This window comes from Tiliqua scincoides, chromosome 3 (genome assembly GCF_035046505.1).
Source record: "Tiliqua scincoides isolate rTilSci1 chromosome 3, rTilSci1.hap2, whole genome shotgun sequence".
NCBI classification, from domain to species: domain Eukaryota; kingdom Metazoa; phylum Chordata; class Lepidosauria; order Squamata; family Scincidae; genus Tiliqua; species Tiliqua scincoides.
The window spans coordinates 37,077,873-37,091,596 of record NC_089823.1 but is presented as its reverse complement, the minus strand read 5'-3'; the positions used below and the strand labels follow the sequence as shown (position 1 = coordinate 37,091,596).

Genomic DNA, 13,724 nt, shown 5'->3' with positions numbered 1-13,724 from the left:
CGCAGTGTGGATTCCGAGCCAACAGGTCCACCACTGATATGGTATTCTCCCTTAGACAACTGCAGGAGAAATGCAGGGAACAACAACAGCCACTCTTTATAGCCTTCATAGATCTCACAAAGGCTTTCGACCTGGTCAGCAGAGACGGCCTCTTCAAGATTCTCCCCAAGATTGGATGTCCACCCAGGCTCCTCAGCATCATCAGATCTTTCCACAAGGACATGAAGGGCACTGTTGTCTTCGATGGCTCCACATCAGACCCTTTTGACATCCGAAGCGGAGTGAAGCAGGGCTGTGTTCTTGCACCAACCTTGTTTGGGATTTTCTTCGCTGTCCTGCTGAAGCAGGCCTTTGGAACTGCAACAGAAGGCATCTATCTCCGGACCAGATCAGACGGAAAGCTCTTCAACCTCTCCAGACTGAGAGCAAAATCCAAAGTCCAGCTGAAATGTCTGCGTGACTTCCTCTTTGCCGACGATGCAGCTGTCACTACCCACTCTGCCAAAGATCTCCAGCAGTTCATGGATCGTTTTAGCAAGGCCTGCCAAGATTTTGGACTGACAATCAGCCTGAAGAAAACACAGGTCATGGTTCAGGATGTGGACTCACCTCCCTGCATTACAATCTCTGAGCATGAACTGGAGGTTGTCCATGACTTTGTGTACCTTGGCTCAACGATCTCCGACACTCATTCTCTCGATACTGAGCTAAACAAGCGCATCGGTAAAGCAGCTACCACGTTTGCCAGACTCACAAAGAGAGTCTGGTCCAACAAGAAGCTGACGGAACATACCAAGATCCAGGTCTACAGAGCTTGCGTCCTGAGTACACTTCTGTACTGCAGCGAGTCATGGACTCTCCGCTCACAACAGGAGAGGAAACTGAGCGCTTTCCACATGCGCTGCCTCCGACGCATCCTCGGCATCACCTGGCAGGACAAAGTTCCAAACAACACAGTCCTGGAACGTGCTGGAATCCCTAGCATGTATTCACTGCTGAAACAGAGACGCCTGCGTTGGCTTGGTCATGTCGTGAGAATGGATGATGGCCGGATCCCAAAGGATCTCCTCTATGGAGAACTCGTGCAAGGAAAGCGCCCTACAGGTAGACCACAGCTGCGATACAAGGACATCTGCAAGAGGGATCTGAAGGCCTTAGGGATGGACCTCAACAAGTGGGAAACCCTGGCCTCTGAGCGGCCCGCTTGGAGGCAGGCTGTGCAGCAAGGCCTTTCCCAGTTTGAAGAGACACTTTGCCAACAGTCTGAGGCTAAGAGGCAAAGAAGGAAGGCCCATAGCCAGGGAGACAGACCAGGGACAGACTGCACTTGCTCCCGGTGTGGAAGGGATTGTCACTCTCGGATTGGCCTTTTCAGCCACACTAGACGCTGTGCCAGAACCACCTTTCAGAGCGCGATACCATAGTCTTTCGAGACTGAAGGTTGCCAATACAATGTAAGTGGAGTTTGAATTTGCATAGGATAGTGCTGTATCCTATTTAGATTTTTGGTTCAGAATAGCTATTTTATGACTATTCATGAAACAAGACAATTTCCCAAATTGTGTCAATTGTAAAAGTATTTATTTTTATTTTGATCCTGTTCAGTTTCTGTTAGTTGATGTTTCTTCAACACAATTTTTCCCCTCTATGTTACGGCTTCTTTTTCCTTCCTACAGTGGGTGATTGCAGCAAATCAGGGGTTTGGTAGCAAGCACGGTAACATCGCAATACTGATACTGCCAATCCGTTTTGGCTATGGGTAGACAACACTGAGGGCAAACAATGACTTTGAAGTCAGTGCTTCCTGGATTAACCCATTTCCGCCCAGCCCACAGATGTACACATTTGATCCCTGTTGCATATATACAACGTTGGGCAGAAATGGCTTAAACAATGGGTGATCCCAACCATTCAGGGATCATGCAATGAACTTGGTGACATCACAACGCTACATAGCCAAATGGATTTGGCTATGAGAAGGCATCACTCAGGGCAAACATACCGAGAGATCAATGTAAATGAAAAGGTAGAAACACTGCCATAAACGTTGAGTAGTGTTGTCTCAGCCCTACTTTTCCAATATAAAACATTTTGGCTCAGACAAAATTAGACTAAGCATGTCAGTCATGCACCCATTATTGCCATTTCTTTGTACTATGGAAACCACCTGAAAATAAAGCAGAATTTAGTATACTGCATATTGATATTCCCAAAGCAATTACCATCAAAGCCATTTATTATTTTAAACTGTCTGCAGTTTTGTTTGGGGTTTTCAATGCGGTTTTTTTCAATAGCCTAGTCTGAAATGAAAACTATATATTTCACATGCCAGTTTCTTATCTACAAGTTTGGCATGAAATGCATAATGTCAATAAATGGGAATAAACACAGAGATTATCCTTTTCAAAGGAATGCAGTAACTATGAATGTTGCATGACACTCATGTTTGGTTAATATGACTATATTTGGTGGAGATTTATACATTTTGTTTCATTTTATGACACTTGGAGGCTTGAAACCATTTGGGTTGTCAATGAAGCCATAGACAAAATGTCAAATAGCTTGATCGCACACATGCACATATACACAAGTGAAAATAACACCCATTACCTTTACTGCTTATTATCTAGACAATCACATGTATAAGGCTAAGAGTATGAATAGCTGAAATTTGAAAAAAGGCAGAATGCTGCCTTGGTGATATTTTTAAGGACGCGTATTTTATGGCATTTCCACAGAGAAAGTCCAAATGATGTGCTCCTTCTAGTCGAAAACAGGGTTTCGTATACCACTTGAAACTGGGCTACTGTTAGGCCACTTCCTGCGGAGAAGGGTGAGGGAAAATATGAAAAAAATGGTGCTCATAATTCCTAGAACGACTATTCCTGAAATCAGTGCACTGGTGACTGAATTTAGCTGGAATGTAGATCCATTAGGACTACCTACAAAGGAACAAGAAACAGAGAGGGAGGTGTTACAAGATTACTTTATAGACTAAGAAGCAACCCATTTATTTAAATTTAATTTATTTATAATTTATGTCAATGTAATAACCCAATCCTACCTAACAGCCCAGTTCTATCCCTGGTAGGGCTACTGGGTTCACCAGTGCCAAAATGTCGACTGCTGTGCCCTTCTACCTCACTGAGGCCACTGGAGGTCTCCTTGAGGGAAGGGGACTTTCATCCACTTTCCCAGAGGAAAGCCCCAGGCCCCGCAATGAGGATTCTCATGTCTTTGCCAGTTATTTTGCTAGTACAGACTAAAGAATTTCTGTGTCAAGCTTTTCAGCCCGACATTGAGGACAGGATCTGGTGGAGCAGGGCTCCACCAGTCCCACCACCCTCCCAAGCCGGTTCCTTCCCTCACCCACCCTCCCCCAGAATACATCCCCACCCCACCCTGAAAGCCTACACCACCATCCAGAGCTCTTACCTTGCTCTGGGTAGTGTCTTTCTGACACTGGACCCAGCACCGCATTGCGCTGGCCCAGTGTGAGCACTCCCTCCTCCCATGACATCGTAAATTTGCTTTACAGCATGTTTACAACACCTAGCACTGCTGCTGAGGGCCCATGGGATTGGGCCCTAAATCCCTCCCCCCCCCCCCCCCACTGATTGGGCCATTAGTCTCACACCTTCCTAAAATATCTGGAGAAGTATGAACTTGACCACCATTCAGTCACAACAGCATAACCAAATTGCAATGGACTTTTTTTTAACATTAAAAGTATTTTGAAGGGTAAAATCTGCAAAGCTTTCAAAGTTGGTCATAAATATCTGTTCAAGTTACTTCTCTTCTAATCAGTACTCTCATGCTTTAAATTAATCAAGAAAATACTGGACTAAATCCAAGAGACTTTAGATCAGAATTCAAATACTCTGTCAAAAAAAAAAAAGTAGTTGAAACTTACCAAGTTGTGAATTGTTGGTTGGGGTCTCATCTGTATAAAATATAAAGGAAATAATCTTGATTTGCAAATACTCTTCCTGTCACCTGTTTTTGCTTGCATAAAAGCTTGGATACTCTACATCACACCTGCTGTTTTGGATGACAAGTTTCTCACCATCAATATGTTTGTTAGGTTGAAACTTCAGACTTTTTTTCATGTAACGAAAGTCTGAACTGTTTATCATCACAGGATTATTATTGAGGGCTACTTCACATTCTCTCTTATTTATTCATTCCTGAAACTAATTGCCAATCATTTAGCTTAACTTTCATTATATCTTTAGTTACATAAAAATAGGACCTGCAATGTCCTTTTCCCCCCAATCTTATTGCCTTTGCTCTCCACCTACAGCTTAACTCGGTGTTTCTCAAACTATGGATTGGGACCCTCGCAAGCCAATTTCAGGTGGGTCCTCATTCATTTCAACATTGTATTTTTAATATATTGGACTTGATGCTACCATGTATGTGACTGCATTTGGGGAAATGTTAACAGGCTACTATATATATGCTTTTAACAATGACAGTATATGGGACTTATTCCAGGGCAAATGTGGGTAGGATTTCAGCCTAGGATTGTTAAAAATGTTCCTGCTTGATGATGTCACTTCCAGTCATGACATTACTTCCATTGGGTCTTGACAGATTCTCCTTCTAAAAAGTGGGTCCTGGCGCTAAAAGTTTGAGAACCACTGACATAACTTGCTTCCTCTTCTTTAGGAGATTAGCTCTATCTGCAATTTGCTTATCCAGGAAAAGATGTGCTCTTAACCCCTCCTGAATACTGATTGCAAGGTACATCTCTTTTCCTTTCAGAACAAAACAGATGACAAGTGATTAAAATATTGGCACTTCAGACCAATAGAGAAGGTCGCAAGCTCAGGGTGACCCACCAGAGGCCTCCAGATGCTTCAGGAAAGTAATTGCAGAGAACCTCCAGAGGCACCATGTGGCCCCTCTGTATTTGCAGATTATCAAATCTGTGGATATGGAACTCACAGGTGTGGAGGGTCCACTGTATGTGACTGTACAAATGGGAACATAAGAACAGCCCCACTGGATCAGGCCATAGGCCCATCTAGTCCAGCTTCCTGAATCTCACAGAAGCCCACCAAATGCCCCAGGGAGCATATATACAACTTTTAGGAAAGTGGGATAGGATCTGGATCTGGATATCCCTTCTCATATGGTGAGCATGATTGGCTGGATGGATCATCCAAACTAGCCTAGTGTGATTCAAAGACTATTTGATTCCAATCTGTGGCATGACTGGCGAGAGTGAGACAACATATTAATTGTGTCACCCTAATAAACTGTTTTGGATCACAGTTTACACTTGGACAGATGAAGAACAAATAAGAAAATGAAGAGAAGACAAATTTTCACATGCCAAACATCCACTTTGGCAACTTCAGAACTGAACCTTCCCTACTGTGAGTTTCCTATGTGGCTTCCATAGTTAATTAGATTTTTTCTTTTTTTCAAGAATCACTAAAAACTATCCCTATACAGCAGTGGTTCCCAGCTTGGGGTATGTGTACTCCCAGGAATACTTGACAGGACTTTTAAGCGTACTTGGAAAAAGAATTCAAAAATGGCGGGAAAAGGCAGGCAGTGCCCCAGAATGCCTTGCAGGGCCAGCAAGGCAGGAAGGAAGGCTAGCTGGCTGCAAAAGTCCCAACAATAGCTAGTTTTTGGTCATCAATTCATGGATGAATCAGTGATTGAAAATTAGCACAGTAAAACATGCTGAAACAAAATGTGGAAAGCAATCAATCACCAAGAATTTCTTAGGACACGTCTGGTGCAAAACAGTGAAAAGACAAATTTCTCAGTTCTTCACACAGGTAAAAAGAAAATACTGTGATGAATACATGAAGTCTGGGTTTTCATATACATAAGATGAGGTCTTATATTATTAATATTAATTGCAAATATTTTGTTAATATGAGGAGTACAATTTATGGAAATGGGGTGCCAAGGGGTATGCAAGGGAAAAAAGAATGGGAACCACTGCTGTACAGGAAAGCATTTGTTTAGCTTTCCAAGACCACAGAGTATATGAAAAGGCATTCTAGTCCATACCAGTCCTTGTAATGATGGGGCCAGCTGAGATTACAGCACTTCCAGAAGTGCTTTGAGGGCTCCAAGTGGTGCTCTTGGCAGCATCTCTTCTTCTTCTGTTACTGCAAATCTGGAAAGCCAATCAAAACAATCATTACTCCAGAATGAAGAGGAATATTTTCCTCCTGGACTGCAAATAATACAAGATCCTGAAGAATTATGCAGTGAAATTGTTCATGTCTGTTCTTGCCTTTCATATTCAGAACCAATTTTATTCTGTATGCAAAATTCAAGTCACATTATAGTGAATTCTGCAATAATTTATTTACAATCGTGTTGGATGCAGTCTCCTTGCACCTCAGTTGATCTTCTCAATTACAGCTTTGCTCACTGTGAACTCACTGTAAACCTGGTACAAAAGTGAACACACTGTCTACAGTGATTCACTCTATATCTTAAATTACTTATTACTATTATTGTCGTTGCTGTTAAGAATAGTTATATACTGCTAAAAATGGATAACGAACAATTAACCCTTTCTCTCCCTTTGTTTACTCTCATGTATCATTATCTAGATTGTAAACCTGTCGGGGCAGGGACCTATCTCTTCACTCTGTGCTAAGTGCCATGCACATTATGGTAATTTATATATAAACAAACAATTGCATGCGTGACGCTATTAACGTTGCAGAAAAAAAATGACAGTTCTCAACGTCAACAAGGCTCAAAACAAAATGAACATATTTAAAAGACGTGAGACACCAATAACTAAAAGGCTTTTTGGAAAAGGCTTTGGAGAGCTACAGTTTTCATGAAACTGCACCCCTTCACCTCTTTTGAAGCCACTGGTGCTTGTTCATACAGACATGGTGGCAGGAATCTTACTGAGCTGCTGCAGGAAAGATTCCTAACAGCAACATTGTAAAGCTTCAAGGCCAAATATTATATGTATGCAAACAGGTGCTATGGAGGCATACTCTGCACTAGCAGTGTCTCTCTGACTCTCAGAATAGCTGCAGGGGTGTCTCAGCCGAGGGCCACGGTGTGGGAGAGGAAGGGGTACCATTTTTCCTGTGTGCCATTTTCCTACCAAAAATCACCCCATCAAGTGTGGTTTGTCCCTGAGTTGCAAATCACCACTTCATGGGATGCATCCTTTAAAGGCAGTTCTTACCAGGAAAATGGCATGATTCTATGAATTTCATGAAGTATTCTATGAAATTCATGAATTTCATGAATTTCAGTCAATGGCTCAGTGTTTATCATTTTTTTATACAGTGTAACTAGGGGGCAAAATTCTCCACATTTGACTCCAACTGCAGCATAACCAAAACATTCCAAAACCTACGGGAGCAAGGAAAGGGCAGTCATCTGCTCTGCACAGCTTTGTCACACAATGAAGATAAACCATCGACATTTTCTGGTTCTTGTGCTTCACAAAGCGGAACACCTCAAAGGAAAATCGGCCCATCTGACTCTTGCCATTCTCAATTATGGTTGTCTGAGGGTCCTTGTCACAACTGAAGGAAAAGAGTCCAACGTGTTAGCAGAGCTGAAGGATTATAACAGTCCCACACACAGCAAACTGACTTTAGTTAAGAGGTTTACCGATGCAAAGAAAGAACTGCAACCATTGTTATGCACAGGCAGAAATAACAACAGTCTAAAACACCAATTCCCAAACTTTTTAGCACTGGGATGCAATTTTTAAAAACACACTCTGTTGGAACCCACCTAGCTTTATGAGACTAAAAAAAACCTTCACTTTATCAAACACTCAAGCCTTTTAAGGGAACTACCTTCTAGCATTCAGGCAACAAACTAGCATTTTTTTAGCTCACTTGTTAATCTATTGGAACATTTATGCTGACCTAACATTCACCTTCATCTGGCCTTTGTTACGAGCGGACACAACACAAATGTGTGGCTCCATTTTCCATAAGGCTCAATACATTTTCCTTGTCAGTTTCGCAACTCACCAAAAATTGGGTTGCAATGCACTGATAGGTCCCAACCAACAATTTGGGAACCACTGGTCTAGTAACTGTAGGCAAGAGCAACCCACAAACCTCGAAACAAACAATAAAATCCCCCTACTAGTGGAGGGCAAGATTCACATGCTTGCTGTACATATACACTGGATGGCTCTGCTCTTTAGCTGACACAAGTCCAAGGAAAGGAAGGGAACATGCCAACTAATATCAGAGGGGATAGCATCTGGTGCACTCTCTCACCCGGACATGCTTCCACCCTCCCCCATTCCACCATGCCCTCCTTCCTGCCCCCACCCATTCAGCCCTTCCCACAATCTACCTGGTTTGGCAGCTGCTCCATTCTCCACTGCCATAGGTTGGGCCACCCTAGCCTCACTACCAGTGGACAATTAGCATGCAGGTCTGCCTGCATGTGACAGCTGTAAAGCATGTTCCACCATCAGAACACTACGGCAGCAGAACACTACAGCAGTAGCCTCCACATATAAGACTGGACCACTGACATTTCAAAGACAATGCACATTAGATTACCTACATCAGTGTTTCTCAACACCAGTGGTACTTGAGGTGGTGTCTGGTCCCCTTGGGGACCCCTGGACACCTGCTGCCCAGCAGCAAGACCAGGAACGCAACACAACAAAATGGTAGGAGGCTCCTAAGCATGCTTTACCATGCTTGAAAGAGCGCTCCTCCCTGAGTCTCTTACTGGTGTTTGCTGTGTCACATCTGGCCTCCCAACTCAGAAGTAACTGGCAATGATGTCATTGTCAGTTACTTCTGGTGGCACTTCAAATAGGTGAACCATGTGAAGTGGTACAGCAGAGGACAAACATTAAGAAACATGTAGATTCTACATTTATTGGGGGAGGGGGAGGTATGCAGAGTAGGCTAGATTTAGCGCATAGCCATTAGTGGCTACAATTATTTTCAAGGATATTTCTGTACTGATCTCTGAGTCCTTATGATTTATTTATGGGTTACTTTTGACTCAAACCAATATCAATTTTTGCAGCTGCCAAGAAATAGTTGATGTAATGAACCCTTCATTTCAATGTGGGACTTGTTTTGAAAATCAAACACAGCATTGCGACGGGGAACAAAGCTATGTTGAGAAAATGCCTACCTAAAGAAGAGATCATATCGAAGATCATCACTCGGATTTCCAGAGGGGGTAGTATAGCAGTAGTCCATCAGAACATTCCATCTGAGGAATGAAAGATCATCAGTTGTTAAAACCATTATCCTTGAAATTCAGTATATTCAGATATTTGCAGTGGAAGTGCTGGATATTCACTTCAATAGGTGCCATTATCTTCTATCATGATTTAACAGATGAGCAAAATCATTTTGCTTTCACTGAAACAATTGAGTTTTTATTTTTTCTACATTACTGATACTATGGAACAATGGTTCCAATTCAGTATAACTAACACAAAGTTATAGCCAGTAAGACATTTGGATGCTATAGTCACAAATGTCACAAATATACTATATTTGGCTATGGATTTGCTATCAGTTCACTAGCTACTTCAGAAGTCATTTTACCAGAATTCACATTTCTTTCTTTTATGGCCCATTCCTACCCAGGGACAGATAGGAGTGTGTAGCATCACCAACACAGGTTGTGCTGCAAGCTATGGGCCAGCTGAGGACCGGGCAGTCCAGGAGATTTAAGTGAAGACATTTTTTTACTTACTTCCCCATAGGCCATCTGTTGCCCAATGGGTTTCCTCAGACCAACACCAGCTATTTTGCTGGTATAAGTCTGAAGAGCCACTTGGAGAAGGTACAGGCTAGGAAGGGGGGAATAAGATCCAGCATGCATGGCTGCCACCAGAATTGCCTCCTGCCCCTGAAACTCCCTTGGCCCAACTCACTCTCCACCTTGATCTACCTCTGATCAGCCCCAAGCACCAACTTAATGGCAACGATGGGAGTTCCACAGCTCACGGTTGGAGGAATGATGTTTATAGGCTCCTGTGCCATCAATAGTAAGCCACGGAACAGTGCAGCGGCTTTAGTGAGGGCAGCTTCAGCCTTGCACTGACAGATTGCAAGACCTGTCAACCTAATACCCCAATAGAACTGGGCCATTATAATTTCTGGTTCCTATGCCAGGTGCTTAGGCATAGTAATATAAACTAAAAGAATTCTTTGTCACTGAAAAAAAGTCTTGTGGTACCTTAAAGGAGTAACTTAATTATGTATATAAACAAAAATTTATGCTGCGATAAATAAGCAAAAACACTTCAGCTTCTCATATTTCATTGCTCTGCAATACTGTTGTTTTTGCTGCAACAGACTAAGGGCCCAATCCTACGCAGTACACAGCAGCTCACCACCAGCGTGCACTGTTGTAAACATTCTGTAAGGCATGTTTGCGGGCCCTAGTGCTGATGCTCTGCCAGCGCTAGTCCAGGGCTGGCCGGTGCTGGGCTAGCACTGGTGGAGCACCAGAGCTCCGCTGCTTGGTAGTCGCGCAGACCACCAAGCAGTGCAGCGGTAGGTGGGGGTGCGGGGGGAAGGCAGGGAGAGGAGTTCAGGGGGAGGGCAGGAATGAGGCGTGCCAGGGGAGAGAGTGGGGCAGGAGGAAGGCGGGACCAGTGGAGCTTTTCTCCCCCGGATCCAGAGCTTCCATGTTGGGTCGACTGCCCGACACGGAGGCTCTTCATTCTATACAGGTCGACGTAGAATCAAGTAGCCCCACTGTGGGGCTACTCACTTTACCCGGGGGAAAGGGACAACAGTCCCCTTCTCCTGAGGAGGAGGCGGCGGCGGCTGCGTGGAGTGCGCTGGATGCAGCGACAGCCATTTTCAGCACTGCTGCAGCCCAGTGTGCCAGGCAGCTCAGGACTGGACTGTAAAAAGGCAATAGTTTATTAGTAGTAGTTCTGGAAGTAGTTACTCTGGAGTAATCACCATCCTGATCTAACTAGGACCTGGAAATCAAAGTTTCAGGGAGAAGGCAGCTATCCAGCAATCACTATCAAGCTCACTCCTCCTAGCCTCACTGCAATTACAGGGAAAGAGTGCACAGAAAGTGCATGCACAGAAAGAGGAGTTTATGTGCTAGGCAACTGCACCTCTCAGACTCCTTTGCACATGGGCTGTTCTGGCAAGGCTTCATCATCACAACACAGTATAGATGACAGGCTCCTGTAGATATTATTGAGCATTTAAATTTGTCTTGTTTTGCTTCTAAGGCAGAAAACAACATTTTGTATTGTACCGAAATCCTTTCAGTAGGTCACTGGAGTCCCATTTTACAAGCTTCCCTACAAAGTCATCAAGCTGGCCCATGCTGCAATTTGGCATCAGTGTACCTGAACAGACTCATACAAAACACACATTACTGTTCTCTATAGCTGCGGTTGTTTGTCTAGGGTTAGCCAACATAACAAGACTCCACACCTACAGATTATGTCAGAAAACACCCTGAGAAGAAAATGTTCAACCACACTCAAGCCCAGTCCTACCTAACTTCCCATGTTCCAACGCAGCCAAGCCAACAAGGCTTGCGCTGCATTCCGTAAGGGAGTTTCAGGCCCCAGAGGTCTCCTCTGGGTAAGGGAACTTTTGTTCCCTTGCCTGGGGGCAAACCTCCACAGCCTGTATGAGTCTACTTGAATCTGCGCCACTTACTTGCAAGTCGAACTTAGAAAAACAGACCAGGAAGGAGGTCAGGTTATCAGTGGTGCCATGGCCGCAAATACCTCCCCCTTCCGCTGTGGTACACCCCTCCATGTTGTCATAAACCCCTCTGAAACTGAGGTTTGAATATTGGTCAAAAAACTAACATTCAAACCAATGATTGATAAAAGCTATGCCCTCAAATCACTGATATACTTGCATAAAAGCACATTTCATTTCACTCTAAAGAGCTTGCACAGAGATGTAGTTAAGGATGACGGAAACACTGAACATCATATTATTCACCGTACCTGCCATCAAGATTTGTCGCTCTCACTGCTGCAAAAATTTTTGTTTTCAAAGGTAAACCTGTACTTGGGATAATCAATTGTTGGCTGTAGGTAGTGTCCTAGAAGAACAAACAGTCCATGTCATACACTAGCAATATGATCGCATATCACTCAGAAGGACTTGTACAAGGCTCTTAAAGAGGCTCTAAGAGTAAAGCTTCAATTTCACTAATCACTAATTTCACGACTATCACTATTATTCAAATATTATAAGCTAGGTGAATATACTGACTCTGAGCCCAATTCTAGCCAACTTACCAATGCTGATGCACCCATAATGCAGCCCAGGGGTAAGGAAGAAAATGTTCCCTTACCTTGAGGAGGCCTCCATGACTAACCCCCTCTCCCTCCAACAGCAGAATGCTGTGCATGCCCCTTTGACACAGCTGCATCAGCACTGGAAAGTTAAGATTGCGATGTGAGTATACTTATATATATTTATATGCAAATACATAAGGCATGGACAGTTTTTAGGTAACGAAGTAGCTTGCACTATCCTCCTAAAAAAGTTTAGCTCAGGTCTGAGATCTTAAAAGTCTTGCTGAATGTTGGGGCCAAACTAATCATTTGGCAGCAAACACAGGTCTGGGAACTCAAGTTTTTAACATTCATTTATTCATTCAATCATTAAATTTCTATCTCACTCTATCGCATGGGCTCAGAGTGGCTTGCAGCATTTTTTAAAAATGAGTTAATAGTTCTGTCCCCAAGGGGCTCACAATCTTTAAAAAATGGTTTGGGGGATAGATGAGGACAAATGAACTCAAATGGTCATTGTAAATATAAAATCTATTTTTAAAAGAAAAAAGAAATGGGAAGAGCTCAGTCCTAAGTGCAGTGGTGACAGTGACTCAGTGACATAGTTAGAGGTGGTGCAAAGCACTTAGGTTTTGCAGGGAGCATCTGCTTTGCTCCCACTGCCCAGAATGGCTCTGGAGGGGAAGGGGAGGAGCCGCTTGCACACTGCAGTGAGGCTCCCTGCAAAACTTAGTGCTTTGTACCCCCTCTAGCTATGCCACTGCAGCCCTGTTCAGACTCTATAGCCCTGCTCAGAAACTGCAAGCATGTACAAGGATACCCAGGGGAGGGGGCGGGAGTGAGAATATGCAGACAGGTCTTGACCCCATGTTAACACACTCCAAATGTCTACCCCACTTCTTCCCCCAAAGACTCTTTCTTTGCATTGGCAAATTTCTGGAGAAAAATTGCAGTGCGGAGTAAGAGCCCAATCCTGAGCTCCACGCACCAGCTTACCGCTGGCACGCACTGTCGCAATCATGCCGTAAGGTACGTTTGCAAGCTCTAACACTGGGTGAATGCCCGTGCTCGCCCAGCACTGGCCGGTGCTGAGCTAGCGCCAGGTGGGTGCCCGCCCTCTGTTACTTGCCAGTCGCATGCCGAGCAGCAGAGAGGAAAGTGGGATGGGGGAGGAGGAGGAGGCATTCTGGGGAGGGGGGAGGTGGGCAAAGGGTGGGGAGAGGGCGAGGAGGAGGCATGATGGGGAGGCAGGAGGCGGGGAGAGGGTGGCCGAGTCATGCTGGTGGGAGGGAGGGAGGGAAGCGATACCAGTGGAGCAACATTCCACCGAATCCTGAGCCTTCGTGTCAGTCTCGGCACCTGACATGAAGGTTCTTACCTCACCGCCGACCTTTTGGTTGGCGGTGAATTGAGTAGCCATTGCGGGGCAACTCCTTTTACCTGGGGGAAGGGGACAAAAGTCCCTTTCTCCTGAGGT

General features: G+C 44.2%; 1 protein-coding gene across 1 annotated transcript in view; it reads right to left on the bottom strand.

Moving 5' to 3' along the window:
* Nucleotides 1-2,763: 2,763 nt before the first annotated feature.
* Nucleotides 2,764-13,724, bottom strand: part of ZPLD1 (zona pellucida like domain containing 1) — a 35,697-nt gene continuing 24,736 nt past the window's right edge. The window contains exons 5-10 of the mRNA XM_066622121.1: nt 11,951-12,048; nt 9,133-9,213; nt 7,364-7,535; nt 6,037-6,145; nt 3,914-3,943; nt 2,764-2,942 (exon numbers count right to left, since the gene is read on the bottom strand). Of these exons, the coding sequence (XP_066478218.1) occupies nt 2,764-2,942; nt 3,914-3,943; nt 6,037-6,145; nt 7,364-7,535; nt 9,133-9,213; nt 11,951-12,048 (669 nt within the window). The remainder of the gene's footprint in view (nt 2,943-3,913; nt 3,944-6,036; nt 6,146-7,363; nt 7,536-9,132; nt 9,214-11,950; nt 12,049-13,724) is intronic.